Raw genomic sequence first — 18,790 nt, 5'->3', positions numbered from 1 at the left:
AACATCTGAGAGATTAGAGAGTAGTACTGCAGCCTTACTTCAAAAATTCCTTAGAACTAGACTTAAGCCCTTTTAATCCATCTCAATTTCTTTTCAAGGCAGTAGTAGTAGCACAGTGTAGATTATCAAACTATATATACCATATTAGAAGGTCACATTTACCTCAACCATTCACTTAGCTTTACTAAAACATATTTGAAAGGAATATTAATCTGGTTTTTAATATTACAAATACGACCAACTCACAGCACGTCCCTACAGAAAGCAGAGGATATTCTGTTGAATTGTTTCTTAGAACACCAAGTTTAAAAAAACAAAACAATGAACACTTCAGTCACGCACAGCAGAGTCAATACTGGAGACTGTAGTATATGGGCAATTATGTTTGACATTATCTTAAATTAAACTGCATGTTAAACCTTTCCTCAAATTTTACTTCTTCCTTCCTGAGCCAATGTTTTCTCACAGTCTCTACTGCACTGAACTTCCAAAACTAAGACTGGGTTTTGAACACTAAAAACAAATCAGGTATTTAAACAGGAAAACTGCTAAATTCTATGGGATTTAAGTAAAAACCCTCTAAAAATATGTTCAAATACACTTTACATTTCTGATGTCTTCAAGTAACTCCTTTGTAAAGTAAAATAATATTTTTATTCATGAAAAGGAATTCTGTGTAACTGCAAATACAGCTGACTAATGACCACCTAGCACATTTTCATGATTAAAAACATTATATGCTCCAAATGTAAGTCTTCAAAATATGGGGTCATTGCTATGATTCCAAAAGCACAAAGATCTCGCCCTGTATGTCAGTGCCAAAAGTTCTGCTAACTTCAGAAATTATAGTAACTCCTGTACATGGCAGAGGCCACAGAGCTGTGTCTCATTATCTCTTCATTCAGCTTAATAACCTGCTTTTGATTAATGCCTATCTCACATTGGGGTCAAACTACATCTTCCAAATAGTCATTGCCTGAAAACATCAGTAGATGATAAAGGGAATGAAGAATCAATTGGTTACTAATTAACAGGCTTGCCAATCAATGCATGTACCTTCACTATGTTAGGCCTTATTTCAGGCATGACCCATGTAATATGCACTACTAATTATTATATTACCTCTCATATCAGGTTTTTGTGCTTTGTGACAGTATTTCAATGATCTCCTCTAAGTTAACACCAAATCTTTCACTGGGAGGGATTTTGCAGCTTTGGAATCACATACCTGTTTTATAAAGCTGTTACAATTTCCCAGAGTTTTCCCTGAAGAGGCTACATCAGATGCGATTCTATGGGGCTTTGTTGTGGTTCCATCAGAACAACATTAAGCATTAATTCCACTGCTTACTCCTATTCATCAGTCCCATTTGTACATCAGGGCCAACACTTGTTTTTGCCACAAATTGAAATTAATAATATGATCTGATTGGCCTCTCTGACCAACAGACTTAGCAGAGTCGTTTCTAAGGATGTGCTCCCTTCTGTAATTCTGGGCTACGTTTTCCCTCTAAAATCTGTACATTTGTTTCTCTATACAACCATGTTTACTTTGTTTGAATGGGTACAGCTTAGCGCACAACCACAACTCCCACTGCGTGTCATTATTTGCAATTCTCCTAACTTCATCCCAAGTGCAAATATATTGTCAAAGATTTGTATTTACGTTTCTAAATACTACTACTCCATCAGCATTCCTCCAGTTGCTTCAAACTTCTTCAGCAAGCTACAAGATGTTTTAAAAATTAACATTGCCAAGCTATAAAATCTCACGACCAGAGACCTTTTCTCAGATAATTTAGGCGACTTTGCACTGTTCAACAGACCTACCTGTGAACATCTCTGCTTGATTACACATTGATTATCATAACTCAATTCTTTTTGACACTTTTTCCAAACTTGTAACATACATGGACTTCTAGCTATTTCCTCTTTCCCCACCCCCCTGCCTTTTTCCTGTAGCTTGCTTTGTAGAATCAGTGAAGACCCTAAGCTGCTGGAGACCTGCCTTTCAAATTTTGACATGGTTTATTTCTTAAACTGTGTATTAAGGACATTACTGGAACTGAATCAGCTTTATGGGTTTCCTTTTACCTCAGAAGTCAGGGGCTCCTAATATTGATAGTCTAGTATTTCTTACTGTTTCTCTGTTCTCACTCCTCTTTATCTCCAGCATTGTTCTCCAGTGAGCAGCATTGTCAGATCTCCCACTCCTATGAAAAAGCTGACTGCCACATTGGACTGACAGGTCCTTTCAAACAGGAGCTCCAGAAGCTTCCTAGTCTTCTTTCCCACCACCTGAATTCTAATAACCTCTTACCTAATAAAACATGCAAGATGTGATTGCCTGTAAATCTCATTTATATTATTCTTTGAGCATACAGTCTGGTGTTCTTGGTGCCTTCACCTTCTCCTTCTAAAAATGTCAAACCCCCTCCTTTTTCTCTCCTATTACACTCAGTTTTGGATGCCAAAGAGTGCCTGAACAGATGAAGGACACGAGGGTTCTCAGTACAAAAGCAGTAAGTCTGTATGACATCTCACAAATTTCTGTCAACATTCCAACCATCAGCTCTTCACCTTTCCTTCGTCATATTTGAATGCCTTCAGCTTGGCCATCTTTCTAGAGCTGCCATCAAGCTGCTTCTACAATTCGTGTCCCCATCCTACGCAAATAGGTGTATGATCCAATTTTACTCTCAAGAGAGTTAAAGACTTGTTTCACATTCTCATCACCTTTTGCATACTGTTTAAATTTTTTGACTGCTTGGATCCTTTTAAACTGTCATGTAAATTATCTTCTTGTTTCACTGATCTAATCACAACACTCATCCAAGCCTCTGAGCTTTCACTGTGCCTCTGCAACAGACACCCTCTGCTCTGCCTCAATGGCTGTTCATAGTTCAGACCAGCCCCATCTAGAAAATAATAAACATCTTAGGCTGATCCTAACAATTTACTGGTGTGTCTAGCTGGTACAACTAACCCCTCAGTTTCTAACCCAAATATCCTTTCACCCTTCCAGGTCTCATGTCACCCTCTCTCATAATCACAGGTACCCCCAAAGAACCAGCACAGACTAAGACCTACCTCATATCCAGCTTTCCCCTAGCAAATGCATAAACCCTCAATTCCTTCTGCTTTTTATCTGGAGGTGCTTCAGATAAAGGCTCTCATACTCTCCTTACCAGAAATCTGAACTATGTTTCTACCTAACTGAGCATGACATGTCTCCCCACAGCTTTTTTTTTTCTCCTTTTTCCATCTGGCTAGTCTAAGAATATTTTTTGTTGGCATCTAAAGTTGAAAAAAAAACCCTGAAATACTTTGGCAGTGTCAATAATCAGATCCTTACTTTACTCCAAGAATTCTAAATAAGAAAAAGACATTTGTATTAAGAACCATGAAAAGCAGACTTAACACTATCAGTTACTTGCTTAATTGAGTCTTCTTCCAACTTCAGCTTAACTGATGAATTACATGCTTTAATATTAAAAGCAAGACTAATCTTTAATGTCAACAGTACAACCAATGTCTATAGTTTAAGGGTAACAAGAGAATGAAAACAGTTCATGAAAGAGATTTTTTCTGGAGTAAATGAAGAATATGCCACTGTTTCTGTTGAGATACACAGAATACACCAAACAGAACCACCATATATGTTTTAAATGGTCATTCCATAGGCAAATCATGGTAAAATAAGAGGATAAAAATCCATCTCGATTTTGACACAGAGTCATAGTCAAGGGATGATGGGGTCAATTACTGTGGAGAGCAGGTTAAAGATGCTGCAAAATCCCTGTTGCCACCTTCAAGTCTGCCATTTTCTGCATCACGAGGTGGGGAAGCAGCAGCTGCACTGCTGTGCAGCCACCCATCCTCCCCCACCAGCATCACAGCTGCATCCCGCTCTGAGACAACAAACATTCGCTCCCCATAAATAGCTAACTTCCCACAATAATAGGGAAGTTCAACAAAGTAGAAAGTAGCTTTGCTCTTAAGTTAATTTGTGGGTATGCACTGTATTTTCATTTTAACATAGATAGGGAAAAAACACTGGTATCATAAATATCCTTGAGCAAGCAAGGACTTAGTTCCAAGTGTTAGATCTTCAGCATGTACAGAAAACAGACACAAAAAACATAACTGAAGTTTCCTCACACAGTTCATAAATCTTCAAATGATCCCATGAAACAATGTACCAACTACTCTGGAAAGGATTCAGCCATTTCTGGAAAGCTAGAAGTAATTCCATTGGAAAAAGTTTTCTGTGATAGTTATCAGAGGACTCAGCAGTCAAGAACAGCCTTTTCTAGATGCAGGGTTGCCCCCTTTATTCACTGCTTACAGTAGCACTCATCCTGTGGTAAATCACAACAAACACCAAGTGAACTCAGATATTCTACTTCTTCAAATTTTTTTAAAGTTTTCTGAGTTAATGAAGCCAAGTCATCTGTTTCTCAGTAAATTAAAACCTGTGTGCTTCCATTTGGCCTGCCACTAAAACTGGTCAATTGTTTATTACCTCCAGACCACAAAAAATATGCTTTTTAAACACCTTTCCAAATCAAGGTGAAAGCTTGATTGAAAGCTAATAGTGACCTATTATTTGGTTAAAAAAGTAACCATAGTGATTGCTAAAAGTAAACAAGAGAGTTATTTCACTGCTCCTCAACAATTTTTGAGCTTTTTTGAGATTCTTGTAAATACTCAGAAAAATAGATCTGTCTAGTTAATAACCCCAGTATTTAGCAAACCTATACACGGCAGCCCTGCTCTTGCAGTTAGTTCATAAATTTAGACATCATAGACTCATCCAGCCTGAAGCCAGCAGAGCAAATGGACAGCAGACAACCCACATTCCCATCAGTTTCGTGCTGTCACAGAACACATGCAGCAAGAATCAGATCCCTGTACTAGCTACTTTTTTCTCTCAGACAAAATAATTAACACAAGCCAACTACAGTTCCTCCTAGATAAAGATCAACTTTGATATATTTTTCAAATATGTGCATGTAGCAGCATGTGTATGTTAGCACAAAGCAGCTTTCCTGTAGAAGGGTTGTTTTTCCCAGCTCCATAATAGTTCAGATATGTCAGGAGAAGGAGGAAGCTGCTCTAGACAGAATTTGCCTCAAGACTGGATGATGCAACTCAAGAGTTGTAGCCAAAAGGGCCACAAAGTGTTTGAGCTGGGGTTAGGAAAAGGGAGAGAAAAGTGCTCATCTGCAAGTTACACAGGGGCAAGTGGAGTTTGGGGAGCATCATCCTGTCCTTCATGGCCTCCTCCTTTTTGGTTTTCTTGCCTACTTTTAAAATGCAAAGTTCAAATTTAAACAAGCACCCTTCTAGATATGCACTTATCTGGTATCATTAAACAATTAACCTGTAAAAATTAAGCAATTATTGCAATAAATTTTCCCCTTACTGCAGGTTATCTTTCAAAACTCAGAAGAAATATTGCTTGGATTATTTGACATTAAAAAAATCCAAAAGACACATAGTCTTTCACTGAGCAAGCTAAAAATAAAATGGGTAAAGAATCCCAATTTATTCCTCAAGCTGGAAAAAACGTTCAAGACAGAGTCACAGATAAAATGTTGGGAAGTTAATTATATCACATAATTAAATTGTGAAACAACAGAAATCAGATACAAGCATGGAGAGGGGTTTCTCTTCTGATTTGTGTAGACCATGATAACTAGAGCAGTATCTGAACTCATTTTTACCAGAGCTGGCTTGGCAGGAAACCACACAGGATCGCCAGCCTTACCAGGCTGGCCAGATGCCAACCAATTTCATGGATGAACAATGCAACAATGAACAGAAGCAACTTCCCAAAAATCCTGACAAATAGTAAAATAAATAGACTGTCCCACTGCTTTCACAGTTTTTTTGGTAGCACTGAGTTTGGGTTTCCAGCAGTCCAAGCAACATTAAGCTAAGCTCCAGCCTTGTATTGAAACATACAGGGAAACAGCTCCAGTCTAATCCATGAGAATGAGTGAAAAACCAGGGCAGATTCAAGAAGGGGTACAATCGCCAGGCCTAAAAGTTCCCTAAGTCAGAAACACTTCTTAAATACCATCAAAAACTCCAAGTCTATGAAAATATTCTTCCATGTTTCCTTTTGTGTTTGTCTGGCAATTTAGACACCAATATGCTGGAAGATGTGTCTGTAAGGGTGCTTCCACCCCCAAAAGGTAAAGTGTCCAAAAACTCTTCCCTAGAGCTGTCAAACAGAGATAACATCATGCTGTTGTCTCCTTTTCTCTTGCTATTAAGCTTGCTTCACTTGCAGTCACTTCCTATGACTTCTTTAAAAAGTTTCTCACCAATAATTCCACCACCCGGCCAATGACAAGGACTAACTGCTACCACATTGTGTATGTGATGGGTCTCTCACAAGAAAGCCACTCTGAAATATTTCACTATACTGCTGACACTTGGCTGTGCCTCATTCCTCATTTTGTTCACCTCTCTCCTTTTGCCATAACAGTTACTTCAGTAGAAAAATGGATCGAGTTGGATACCTATGGCTTGTTAAAGAAACTACTGAAAACAAGATAAGAAGCCCTTAGGGGAAGTTTTGTCAGTTGTTTCAATTGAACATCCAGATGACAGGTTTGTTGATCTCCCCTAAGAACACCTTCCATCTCCCTGTTGGTTCAGCAAGTCACAAGAACAGCTGGGAAGGAAAGAAGTGACAGTAATGTAATTCACCTTGCACTAAGTGCAACTTTCAAAAGAAGCAAACAGAAAATCAGAGAGAAAAAGTAGAGCAAATAGGACGAAGACATCCAGAAGCTAACGGGCGAACACGAATACATTTTTTTCTGACCGAATGAAAAACACTGATGGAGTGGGAGCAAAACAAGAAGGGGAATAATTTCTAACTTGCATATCAGCCATATAAAAAGTTCACCAGCTCTCCCCTTCAAGATCTGTGGTATCCTTGTCACCAGTAAAGAGAAGCAAGAGTATGTGAGGAAACCCTTAATTCAGTGCAATGCATGTCCTCATCCACAGGAAGGTGACTGAAGAGCTGAACATCTATGAGTTTTGTTCTACTTACACTCTTGTGTGCCAGGTGAGAGAATTTACTTTTACCAATAGAGGATGGCCAGGGCACAGCTGGCATATAGCAAAGATATGTCAGTGACTTCCATGCCTGGGATTAATGGCTTTTAGCATGCCAAATTGGCCTTCTTACAGCATTATCTGCCCCTGCATGTCTGTGTGCAGAAGGTAGAGAATTAAAGAGATGAAGGATTATTAAAGGATATCAGAGCTTTTTAATAATGTTTAGCCTCAAAGAAAGACTGACCCATTCTCCTGAACTGGTTGTCCCTTCTTTCAATTCAGATTCTAGTTTTAAGTCTATTCAAGTTCCCTTCCTCTGCCCCCTGACTCCTGTTGTATGCATGTGTGTGAACACGTGGATGTGTTTACTTTGAACATTTCTACAGCCTCTAGATTTCATACACTGAAAGCAGACAAGCACTGGCAGTGAAACTAAGGCAATTCTCATACCAACCATGAAGATCTGATACACCTCATTCAACAAGATGTACACATTAGGAGATGTTTATTGCATCATGACACAAATTTAATTTTTCTAACAACGCAGCAAGTAGACTGTAGTGAAAAGATTACTCACATGATAAAATGGCCAGACAATGTATATTGTGCATACAAAGTATGGACCAAAATGATCCTGTATCTCCAAAAAAAAAAAGAAGTACCTTCTATGGATTCAAAGCTCTCCAAGCAGAACTGAAAGCAGACATACTTTCCCACAACTACGTAAGGAAAAGCTTTACCTTCACTGGCAGTAGCTCAAAAGGACTTAACTTTGTATAGCACACATCTTACTTGGAGCCATCAGGTGGGAAAAGCTGTGATGAATCACACAGAATTGCAGGAACTACTCTTGCAGCAAGATGAAATACAAACGGTCTGAAATTCCACATGGCAAACAGCAGTCATCCTAATCTTCCCCTCACGACTAACATTGGTGCACTTATTTTGTGACAGCATTGCTGTGTTCTGCTCAGCTGTTAACAATAGCTTTGTGAGTGAGTGTTGCAGGGCCTTATGGCTTTTTGATATGCCTGTGTAGCTTCTTTTCTTTCCATTTCCCCTATGTGCCAGGTTACAGAAACACTTCCAAGCAGCAGATTCAGAAATAGAAAGAGTTCAAGGCCAGGTTTTGCACCTGCAACCTTGCAGTTCTGGGCTGTTTCAGCCCTGAAGACCAGTCTCATTGTAAGTCTAAGGCTTCCTCTAACATCCAGGTTTTATGTACAGTAATTCCAAGTGAAGTTTATGATTTTTACTCGTGTTTAGGGTAGGAAGGGATGGGGGGGAAGTAGGGAGAAGGAATATTGCTATGTAGCAATTACATGTATCACATTTTACTCTGATAAAGTAATTTAATTGAATGCCACAGCAATTCAAGGAAATTAATTTATCACCTAAATTAAGACACTGTCTCACTCCAATCCCCACAAAAATATCAAGACCAGCTACTCCTATTCAACACTAACGTACCATTCATAACTATGCTTCCCTAAATACTTCAAATGGCAATGAGTTAGCACAAAGTTTTGAAGGGTTAAGTAGCAGTTCTAATTTTTATTTCTTTTTGAATTCTGCAAAAGAATCTGTGTTTAAAATCACTACAAATACAGTATTTAGTTTACAGCAGCAGCAAGCTATCACAAACAGCCCACATGATTCCAGAGTGGGGGAATAGGACACAAATGCCCAAAAAATAAAAAAATGCAGCCCCCCTTTGACACTAATATGCTATGTCCATGTATGTGCCAAGGAGAACTTTTGGCCCCTAGAGGGTATTCAAATAGATTTAAGGCATCAGCAGAGGCCCTGTGGTTTAAGATTTATATTCTGGTTTGTTTAGAAAACAAGTTGTTCTGTAGTTGGACCAAGTGCTACGCGTGACCCCTTTCTTGACTCCAGGTGTGACTTATGTAACTTGTGCTGATTCTCTGCTCATCCTGGAGAGACTGCATTACACTGCCTGCCTTACACAGGACTTTTCTTCCCATATTGCTCTAACAGCCCTGCAAAGTTGTTTAATAATATCTAAGTCTCTGGCACTGAAAAAAAAATATTAAAAACAATGAAACAAACAAGAGTAATTCCAAATCTATTGCATTTGTTGCAAGACAAGAAAGGTACCTACAAATCTAAATAAAATTGTAAGGGAACAAAATTTTAGATTTTCATTGCCCTCTAGGAGAAATGTAAACAGAGATCTCCTCTGATATATACTGACTACCCAAATGGAAAATAAATATCCAGTGGCATGTTAAGAGCAGGATAAACAACTCCCAGTTCTAGCTAACAGTCTTTCCCTCTCTGCATAGAGAGACAATGAAAAATCATTTGTACATAGCTGAGAGCATAAGTCACAGGATTGCTGTGCTATTCACTCTAAAATTCATTCAGATAATGATGGAGAAAGAAGAAAACAATTTCCACAGACAAAAGAAACCAAACAGAAAAACAAAAAACAAACAAAAAAAAAAACACCAAAAAAAACACCCACCAAAAAATCCCAAATCCTCATTCACAAAGCTAGAAACTGTAGAAATGGTCCTAATGTAAATCTCAGACAAATCTGCATTTTGCTGAAGCAAGAACTTTGGGTCTAGGCCACATATCAAAGTAGCTCAGAGTTCCCAATTAGGTCCAGTTTACTTGACACTAGGATGTCAAAAATCTTCAGGTTGAAAATTTAGTAACTGGCATACCAAAGAGCAAAGAAGAAAGAAGTTGAAAGAAAAACAGACAGTATCATCTGTGACTTAAGTTGGTCTTTCAGGAAACAAAGATCCTCACTGTAGTAAATATAATCCTTGAATTGTTTGCAAATAGGTTTAATCATCTAATTGCCATGTACAAGGAAGGAAAATCTATGCACTATCAGAATTCAGTACAGCTAATTACTAGAAGGCAAAATAAAGATTTTTATCAAACGCAGTGTGTGTTCTTCAGCTATTATATCTATCAATATTTATATATCTTACAGCCCTTTCTGGGTGGTTGCTGCATACATTCTGTGTGCAGTCAAGAAGCTTCTAGACTGCAAACGTGCTTTTAAAAAGAATCCTGGCCTGAACCCTGCATTTCCAATTCAAGCAGTGGATTCTGAAGCCTGTTAACTCCCTGGAGCAGCTGATAGCTAAAGACTTGTTTCCGCTTTTCTAACAATTTCCTGGTTTGCATAACAATCCTAAAAGAAACACACTCAAGAAGTTTTCCAGCACAGAGAGATTTTTGTCTTCAACATAGCTCTATTTTCAAGGCATAGAGAATATTTATATACAATTACAATAACTTTAGAGATATATTTGTCTACAAATATATTTACATATAAATATGTATCAGCTGCTTGTTTAAAACAAGATTATGATAATTTTGCCATATCCAGGAAATACAAAACACTGGCTTGTGCCTGGTGCTTAACTCATGCCATTGTGAATAAGGGGGGTGGGGGGGAGGGAAGGGGTTTAATGTTTAATTTCCTGTTAAAAACACACACAGGATAAAATCTTCCAAAGAGCAGTTATAAAACATGCATTTGTTAGCCAAAGAACTAGGTAAATATGGAATGAAGCCCAGGCTCACTTCTATTCCCCTCTCCAAAGAAGAAAGCAACTGAAGGCCACAGAGTGTATTTGGAGGCACTGAGCTCTACTCAGGGACTAGATAATTCATGAGCCTGGCTGCTCCACACAGCTGATCCACACTGGGGCAGTGGCTCCGAGCGTGCAGTGATGCTGCTGGGCTCGCGGCACTGCGTGTGCATGCCTCGTGTGCCCGGGAGCCATTGTCCCAACTGCTGACCACTGTCCTGGCACAGCTGGCTGGCTGAACAAGGAAAAGAGCCATGAGCGTGGGGTGAGCAGCTACCCACAGCCTGAGGATCCTGCTACCTTTGGTAGTGGTTTACAGACCGCAGAGGGTGTTTTTTCAGCAGTTACAAAGGGAAATGTTATTCCCAGATCGCACCAAAATTTCACCTGCAGCGGTTCAGCCTTCACTATGGTTTTAACATGTACCATGATGCATTAGGCTTTCTGCAGTTAGCCCTCTGCAACTCCCAGACAAGCACCAAAGCTCTGCATGAAATGTAACTATTACAGCCCTTTAAAATCTCAGCTCTTTGCCAAGATGCCCAAATTAGGCAAGAATATGGACTGCATTTAGGCAAAATAGAATCCTTATAACGGTTTTCAACAGTAACACAGTATTTTTGGCTCTTCGAATAAAAAAAAAAAATCCACCAAGTGCTTTCTGTCTGCATTGTTTGGGTCAAAGTCAACTCTTCAGTGCACACCTTGCTCCATGGATTTGGAGAATTTATGGTATTTCTTGTATCCTGCTAGGATTCATACTATAAATTAGATATAAACAGCTCTGTGAGCAGCGTCACTTTTATTTTGTTTTTCAAAGGAGGGTAAATTTGTTATTGCAGATGTAGCTCAAGAGCTTTCTTAGCTTTTGGGAGCATATTATTCAAATTAAGACAGCTTAAGCTCTTTAAGCAGATACACCTTAAACATCTTCTAGTCAAGACATTTAGCTTCACATTTGATGCAAGGAGAGAAAGACACAGATTATGTATCTCTGGTGAATCAAATCTGATGGCAGGAATGCTGAGTTTCTTGCTGACTCTTTGCAAAACTGGCTTTGAAACTATAAACAGTCCTGAGTTTATTTCTAAAACCTGCACTTAACAGCTGTTGTAGGCATCTGTGTTCTTGCCTTATGAAATTAACCACTGTTAACCACCAATTTAGTGACAGTTCACCAGTGAATCTCTTACTACTGCACGAGTTCAAAACCTTCCTGTTTATTTTCACTTGCTGTAACTGGACTTTGTGCCCTGATCCCATGCTCTTCATGTGAAAAGATGATTGGCTAAAAGCATTAGAAGAGAGAAAAGAATAGGGTGGTGAAAAACTAACACAGAATGAGCCCTGACTTGCCTCCTCAGTACTGTACGTACCCCCAAGCAACGAAATTTCAGAAAAATGATTATGGTTCTGGCCAACAGTCAGACTATATAAAATGTAATTCACCCTTTGCCTCACTGTATGCTGCTACTGCAGACTCCATGTAAAAGGAAGGCTTTTTTTTTTCATTGCTTTTCAGTGGTAAGGCAAGTTGACAAGTATTTACTGCTAGTTACAGCAAGGTATTAAAGATTCAAGTGAAGTAGTGGTATTCTCCAGTGCGGTGGTGACCTGAGCCCTTAATCCAGATGAATTTAACTGTAAAGTGCATTAGCTCTTCTCATAAAAGATTTGCTTTAATTTTAGTTCTCTCTCCATTTATCTTATGGCTGTGTAATCTTCAATAGAGGTCAAAGAGATTTCCCCAAAGAAACAGGAGCTGCTTCTTTTTTTGAGGAGAAGAGCACATTTAAGACAGTCCGTCCTACTTTAAGCATAAGTCACAGGACAGTACTCCCTGCTGTCCTCTCTCTGAGCTCTCGTTGCTTCTTTGCATGTTCCAAAGCAATTAAACCAGCGTGCATGTGCATCCACACGTGTATACAAATGAAACATGAAATGAAAACACCTCCTGGAGATAGGATATACAGCCCATCTGATGCAAGGACTGAAATTATTACTAACATCTTACCATCATCCAACTCCAGGCAGAGATTGTAAACAGCCAGAGGCCTCTTAATACGCTGTCCTTGTCTTCTTGACTGCCTTGGTGGGGCATTTGGAGGAGATACTGACATAGAGATTGGCTCAGGGAAAGTAGCATCAGGCAGGGTTTTGAAAATCTGCAATCAAGAACACAAAGGGTGTTAATTATTTATCATGAAGAGCAACCTGTGCAATGCAACTGTAAACCATTATCAAACAACATTTGTTTTGGATTTCTTTCAAAGCAGACAGGAGCCAAAAAATCCATTCCTTCAAGTTTGGGAGTATGCTGTGGCTTTTTAATGAGTGCTTTTAAAATAAAAAAAAAAATAGATAAATATAATATGGAAATAACCAAGAGCACTGTCTACACATTAACCAAGCTGCCAATCAGTTAATTCAAACACAAAGCATTTGCAGCCACACTTACCAGCTAGGATGAAGGGGAAGGAGAAAATGAAGGGTACTAACTTAGGAACAAGTAACCAAAATGCTTCACAGCTTTAGCTAGAACTTGTAATTTTTCCAGAATACCCATTTTAATTTTCAAAGCTTGTGACATCCTTATATCAGCCATTTTAATTAAAGAAACACCACACTCTTGAAGAGAACAAGAGGAAAATTTTGTGGGCAGGGTTTTTAGTGGGAAGTACCATAGTAACAAACCACATGAGAATTTGTTCTGTTGACTATTGCATATTGAGACAATTTTATATTAAATACTGACATTCACAAAGATACATATAAAAAGGATTGCATTTCCTGTCATCAAAACATTTTATGTTTTGAGTCATGACCATCAGCACCACTCCACACAGAATACCATGTCATTTCTCTCTGAATTAACCAACAACACAGATTCTCTGTACCTGATAGCACTTCTACTTTAGCTGTCACACAAAGGGTACAGTCTAGCAGTCCTGATTTACTACTAGAAATTATCAGTGTGTTGGCATCCAATTCACCAGCAGCCTTCTACAAATGATCATGGCATGAACAAATTGGCTTCATATGTATTTTAGCAAAGACAAAGCAGCAGATAAAGGAAAAGATGAACAGGAGCTGTGTAAGAAAACTCCTGTGTCTGTACAGCGCCTCACAGCAATGTAACAAGATATAATGAAACCATGTATGATGTTCTTGTACTCTGCAACTTTATAATATTTACCATAAAGATACGTGGCAAAAGAGGAGAGCTGTAATCAGTATTTGTAGGGGAAGATTTTTATGAAGTAGAAATCCATGCAGAAACTATAAAGGGACAACACAGATAACACATTTCTGGATAATAACATCATGTGTCAGGTGCAGTATGACACTAAAAGCCAGACAGGTGAGAAACAATGCCATAAGCACCCCTATAGTAAGGCATTCAAAACACCATGTTAAAAGTACTAGGAACCCTAAATGCCATCATATTCTGGCCTGCTAACCCTGAATATTAACGAGTAGGAAGATGGCCTAAGACCTCATGTATGCAATGACATACAGCCACTCAATCATCACTTTCATACAGGTAAAAGACTGTGCTGATACAAAATAATCAAGTGAGGACAATTATTTAATCATCATCAAATTAATGAATATTCTATGAAAACAGCGAAGAAATTATTATGTTCCCAAAACTGGGCAGCAGTGAGCCAGAAGTCCATGTACAGTGTGCACAGGAAAGCTCCAGTGGAAATATTACCTTCCTTCCCAGTAAGTGAATGTTGCCATGGGGGAGGTAAAAATCCTATAATCTGAAGTTCCCCATCCCAGTTTTATGAAAACTGTCTCTCCCTCCTCCCCCTCCTTCACATGCCTACGAACAAGGGACTATGAGAGAGCGCCAAAATAGCAACTCTCTAAAAAACAAAATGTTTACAAAGAAGAGAGAAAGCTGCCCAACCTGGTTCTTCCCAGTACAGACACAGCAGCACTCTCAGGTAGTGACAAAGCTCTAGTTGTGTTCAGAGTCCTAAAGCCATTTCTTAAAATATGATGCAATATATAATAGTGAAATCTAATGTGCACCTCCATGGCACTTGGCTAACAGTACCACACTGCCCCCTTATGTGTAAATACAAGGCTAGACTGAGCCGGTTTACGGAGAAATATTTGATTCTGAAAAATTCAAAGGTACCAAAACTTGAAATGCCATCTTTTCCACGGACTAAGCATTGCATTTGGGCTCTCTGGAAACCAACTCTCTGCCAAGAGGTTTCAGCATGTTGTTTACTATGTCACATTCCACAGCTGTGTTTATTTCTACAGCCTTATCCACAGATCTCTGCTGAAATTAGTGATGGTGAGAAGAACAAGTATTTCCCAGGAGTACTTCATAAGAGATGAGCTTTCTTGTATGCTTGAGGGTGACTTGCACAGGTTGCAGTGAAGTTCTTCAGTGTTTTTTACTTGTCTCTCACATATATTGCAAATACTCTTCCAAACTATTAACATGAGAAACTAAGAGTCACAATGGCAAAAGAAAAAAAGACTTTTTGCTCCTTCAAGCACTTCATAGTTGTGTTCATCCCGACTTTGGTATCTTTCTTGCTTTTTTTCAGTAAGAAAATAAAATCCAGCCCAGCCGTAACTAGACATTTTTCAGCAGTAGCAATCTCTTTCTGTTGCAGAAAAAAGCCTCAGCTCATACTACAGTTTTGCAAAGGAGAGCATCTGAAAAGCAACCAGGGTGTCAACCTCCACCTTCAGAAGTGCACATACAGCATTCAGTTTATCTTTCTTGCTTTGTTTTCACTTAAATAGACAAATGTGTTTCATCATGGCTTGGCTGTTTGTCTGCTGCACTGACAGAAGCACTGTTAGGTCTGCCTAAGAATGAGGGGGATGGAGACATGCTTTATTTAGGCTGTGGGGAGAAAAGTTGGGTTTTGGTTTTATTCACATTTGCTTCTAATCTTATTAACTATTTAAACATTACTGAAGTATAAAACTTTCATGGCTAATAGCTAATAGGAGTACTGTCCTGCACAACAAGTAACTGCTATCACAGGCATGGCAAGGCAACCACATACATCCAACTGGAGGGAAACTCCCCCAAGGAAGAACAGATTGCAATGTGCTATTTAAGAGATGATTGTTTTTCTACTCAAAAAAAAAAACCCATGCTCCCTTAAGGTCAGATCTACCACTATCACTCATCTGGCCTGCACAAGTCACCACAGCTTAGAATAATTCCTGTAATAAGGATGAGAGTGAAGTATGCTCATTGACTTACATCATTCTAGAAGCGATAAAAATAGGCTAAGCCAACCTCAAAGTTTAAAGATTTCACAGTCACATCCACTGTTAACACTGTTTTTGAGACTGTGGTCAAACTGCATGAGATTTATAGACAAGAGATTGTAGAGACCATTTCTCTACAATTTAGTTCTCAAAAGTACTGGCATCCTTCTATTGACCTACCTGGGAGTAAGCTCTGAAGTTAAGTGTAACAATTTACACTTGGGTGAAGACTAATATATTTAGTACTCATAATTTTAATCCAGCAACAAATCCCTTTGTTAGTCAGTCCCAGTTAGTCCACTACTGTAAATAGTTTTTTCAGGTCTTATATGAAAGCAGAATTTCAAAGTGCACACTGAATGAAACAGAGAATGAATCTCCAAACCTGCAGTGTAAAAGTTACAACAGAAAAGATGAAACTCTGGTAAAGCAATTTAAAACTCTGCTAAGTCTGACCTATTTCTCTCTATGTAGGAGTATAAAATGGATGCTTTACAAGGCTAAACAAACCACAAACCATCTTGGGCATACAGCACTAATAACAACTCTGTCTAGAGCAGTGAGCCCAAGATCATCCCTACATATAACCATTCCAATTCCTAAATCTGTGTCCCACAAAGTCTATGGCAGCATAACTTAGGAGTAATGAGCCAAATTCAACATATTATCATACTGTATTCTACCAGCAGATCCACATGGCAGCAGCCCAAGGAATTTTGCCAGATTCCCCTTAATCTGCAACAACAGTGTTGGACTCTAGATCCTGAGCTCTTGTGAGAGACAATTTTAGATATTCAAAGAACCCACGGCTGGGAGGACTTGACTTATTCCACAAGTTTATGACTAGATGTATAGCTGTACATGGAAATGTAGATTAGATTCTGCTGCTACAAGAGAATACTGATCTGTTTGTTCTGGTCTCAAGCAGAACTAATTAATGAATTTCAGTATGTTTGCCAGGAATCACTTTAGGAAAAGACCCAGACATCAGGTCATCTCTGTCTGCTTTGTTTCACTGGGGTAATTAAAATTTCCTCTAAAAATCAGTGGGAAGCAAACAGCAAGAACAAAGAGGGATGAAAAGGAGGGGAGAAAAAACCTGGAGGCTTAGTAATAGAGCTAATGGGGATAAACTTATAAAAAATCAGCTTAAAGCTATGCCATGATTTTGTTGCAAGACAAAACCCCTATCACTCTCACAATACCAACCACCCAGAACATGCATCTATCTCCTTCAAATACACACACACACAAACCAGAGCAGCAGAAGTCACTGTGTAATGCAAAGGAAGCTAGAACGTGCAAGGTCATTCCAAATTCTTTGGAATTCCACTAGTGGGATAGGCTCCACTACTACATTCACATGTTGTAAAGGAGAGTATTTCTCAAGACAAGAACAACAACATAAGTTTCTATTTGGGCAACTTCCTTTCAATACTAACTTGATTTGCCATTGTTAAGTAAAAGACACAAACATAGCTACTTCCACTAACGTTCATTGAATAATATAAAATACCATCCAGCTATGGCACTTGCTCTCCCCTTACACATTTTAACCCTATGGTACTCCTTGCATTTCCATGACAATTGGCTATAATATATGCTGAACAAAGAAAATTGTATACATTAGCAGTTAATGGGATAGTGCAAGAGGAGCTTATCACCATGATCTTTCCTTGATGAGCTTCTTTTCAATGTAATGCAAGCCCAGTTCAGGTTAAACCCAGCAATCAGCACAAAACCAAAAATCATGTATTGATATTACAGACAAAACACTAAAAAAAAAGCCAACTGTCTTTGCAGTTCACAGTGTGCTCTTACTCAGAAAAATTTTCAATTTTTTTTTCCTCTTAGGATAATGAAGACAGTGGTCATACCATGCTTTTTGCCATTTTCTGAAACCAAAGCAATGATGTCTTTTATGTCAAATTACAATTTTACTGTAGATAAAAGCATTTCAGAAATTGCAAGGTGAAAATAAGCATTCTAAAACACTACTACAGTAGTTCAGCCACTAATTATAACCACTAACCACTAAGTGTAATCCATTTTTTAACAGCAAAAACCACATTCAATAGCATGAAAAGTTCTAGGGTTTTTATTCCCTATTTGAAGGGATTACAGAAGCTAATTGGAGTTAGTAAAAGTTTAATCATAATAGAAGCTACGAAATACCAACTTCTAGAGAGCTAGAACAAAAGTTTTATTTCAAAACTGATTTCTGAACCAATTCTAACAATTTTGTAAGAGTTCCAGAGTACTGAAATCTCTTTTTTTAAATGATCCTTTGTTATTGTAGTTTCTTACTAGTTCACATTTTTACTTTGCTATGGATAATGTTACATTAACATGTTTCATTCCTGGTTTTGGTGAAAATTATCTATTTCTTTTTCTTGTTCACAAACACAGTTCAATAAATAAAAACTACATGCACCAGGAATTCTTGATATCTAAACAGAAATTGTGCTCAGCGGGCAAAATTTTGTTGAAGTTGATTACTTCTAAAATTATTCAGTATTTTTAAACATTTACAAAATTCTCCAAGAAAAATTATCAACTTTATTAGAATTCTTAAATAACTAAACTCCCAAGGTTACATCATGTCCACTCCAATGTGTGCCTGCCTCAAATTAGCTATCCTGACTTTTGCACTTCAAAATCTATATGCTGTAAAATATTATTTGATGTGCACTGCACAAGATGCAGATTTTCTGATGCTTGAATTCCACTACAAACCACAAAATACCCTTATACATTATTCACAATCATTACATTGGGGGGGGTGTAGAATCAGATCCAGAGCTGAAAACTACCTGTGGCTCAGTCTCTAGAGGGCCACCAACCAGAAAGCATCAATAATTCTCTTG

General features: G+C 38.4%; 1 protein-coding gene across 2 annotated transcripts in view; it reads right to left on the bottom strand.

Annotated features, from left to right (window-relative positions):
• Positions 1 to 18,790, bottom strand: part of ARHGAP10 (Rho GTPase activating protein 10) — a 135,704-nt gene that overhangs the window by 20,995 nt on the left and 95,919 nt on the right. For both annotated transcript variants that reach the window (XM_062493070.1, XM_062493071.1), the window contains one exon: positions 12,679 to 12,829. In XM_062493070.1, coding sequence (XP_062349054.1) covers positions 12,679 to 12,829 — 151 coding nt within the window. The remainder of the gene's footprint in view (positions 1 to 12,678; positions 12,830 to 18,790) is intronic.

Source organism: Cinclus cinclus, chromosome 5, assembly GCF_963662255.1.
Source record: "Cinclus cinclus chromosome 5, bCinCin1.1, whole genome shotgun sequence".
Lineage (NCBI taxonomy): Eukaryota > Metazoa > Chordata > Aves > Passeriformes > Cinclidae > Cinclus > Cinclus cinclus.
Note: the sequence above shows the minus strand (reverse complement) of the source record. Positions and strands in the feature narration are given on the sequence as shown.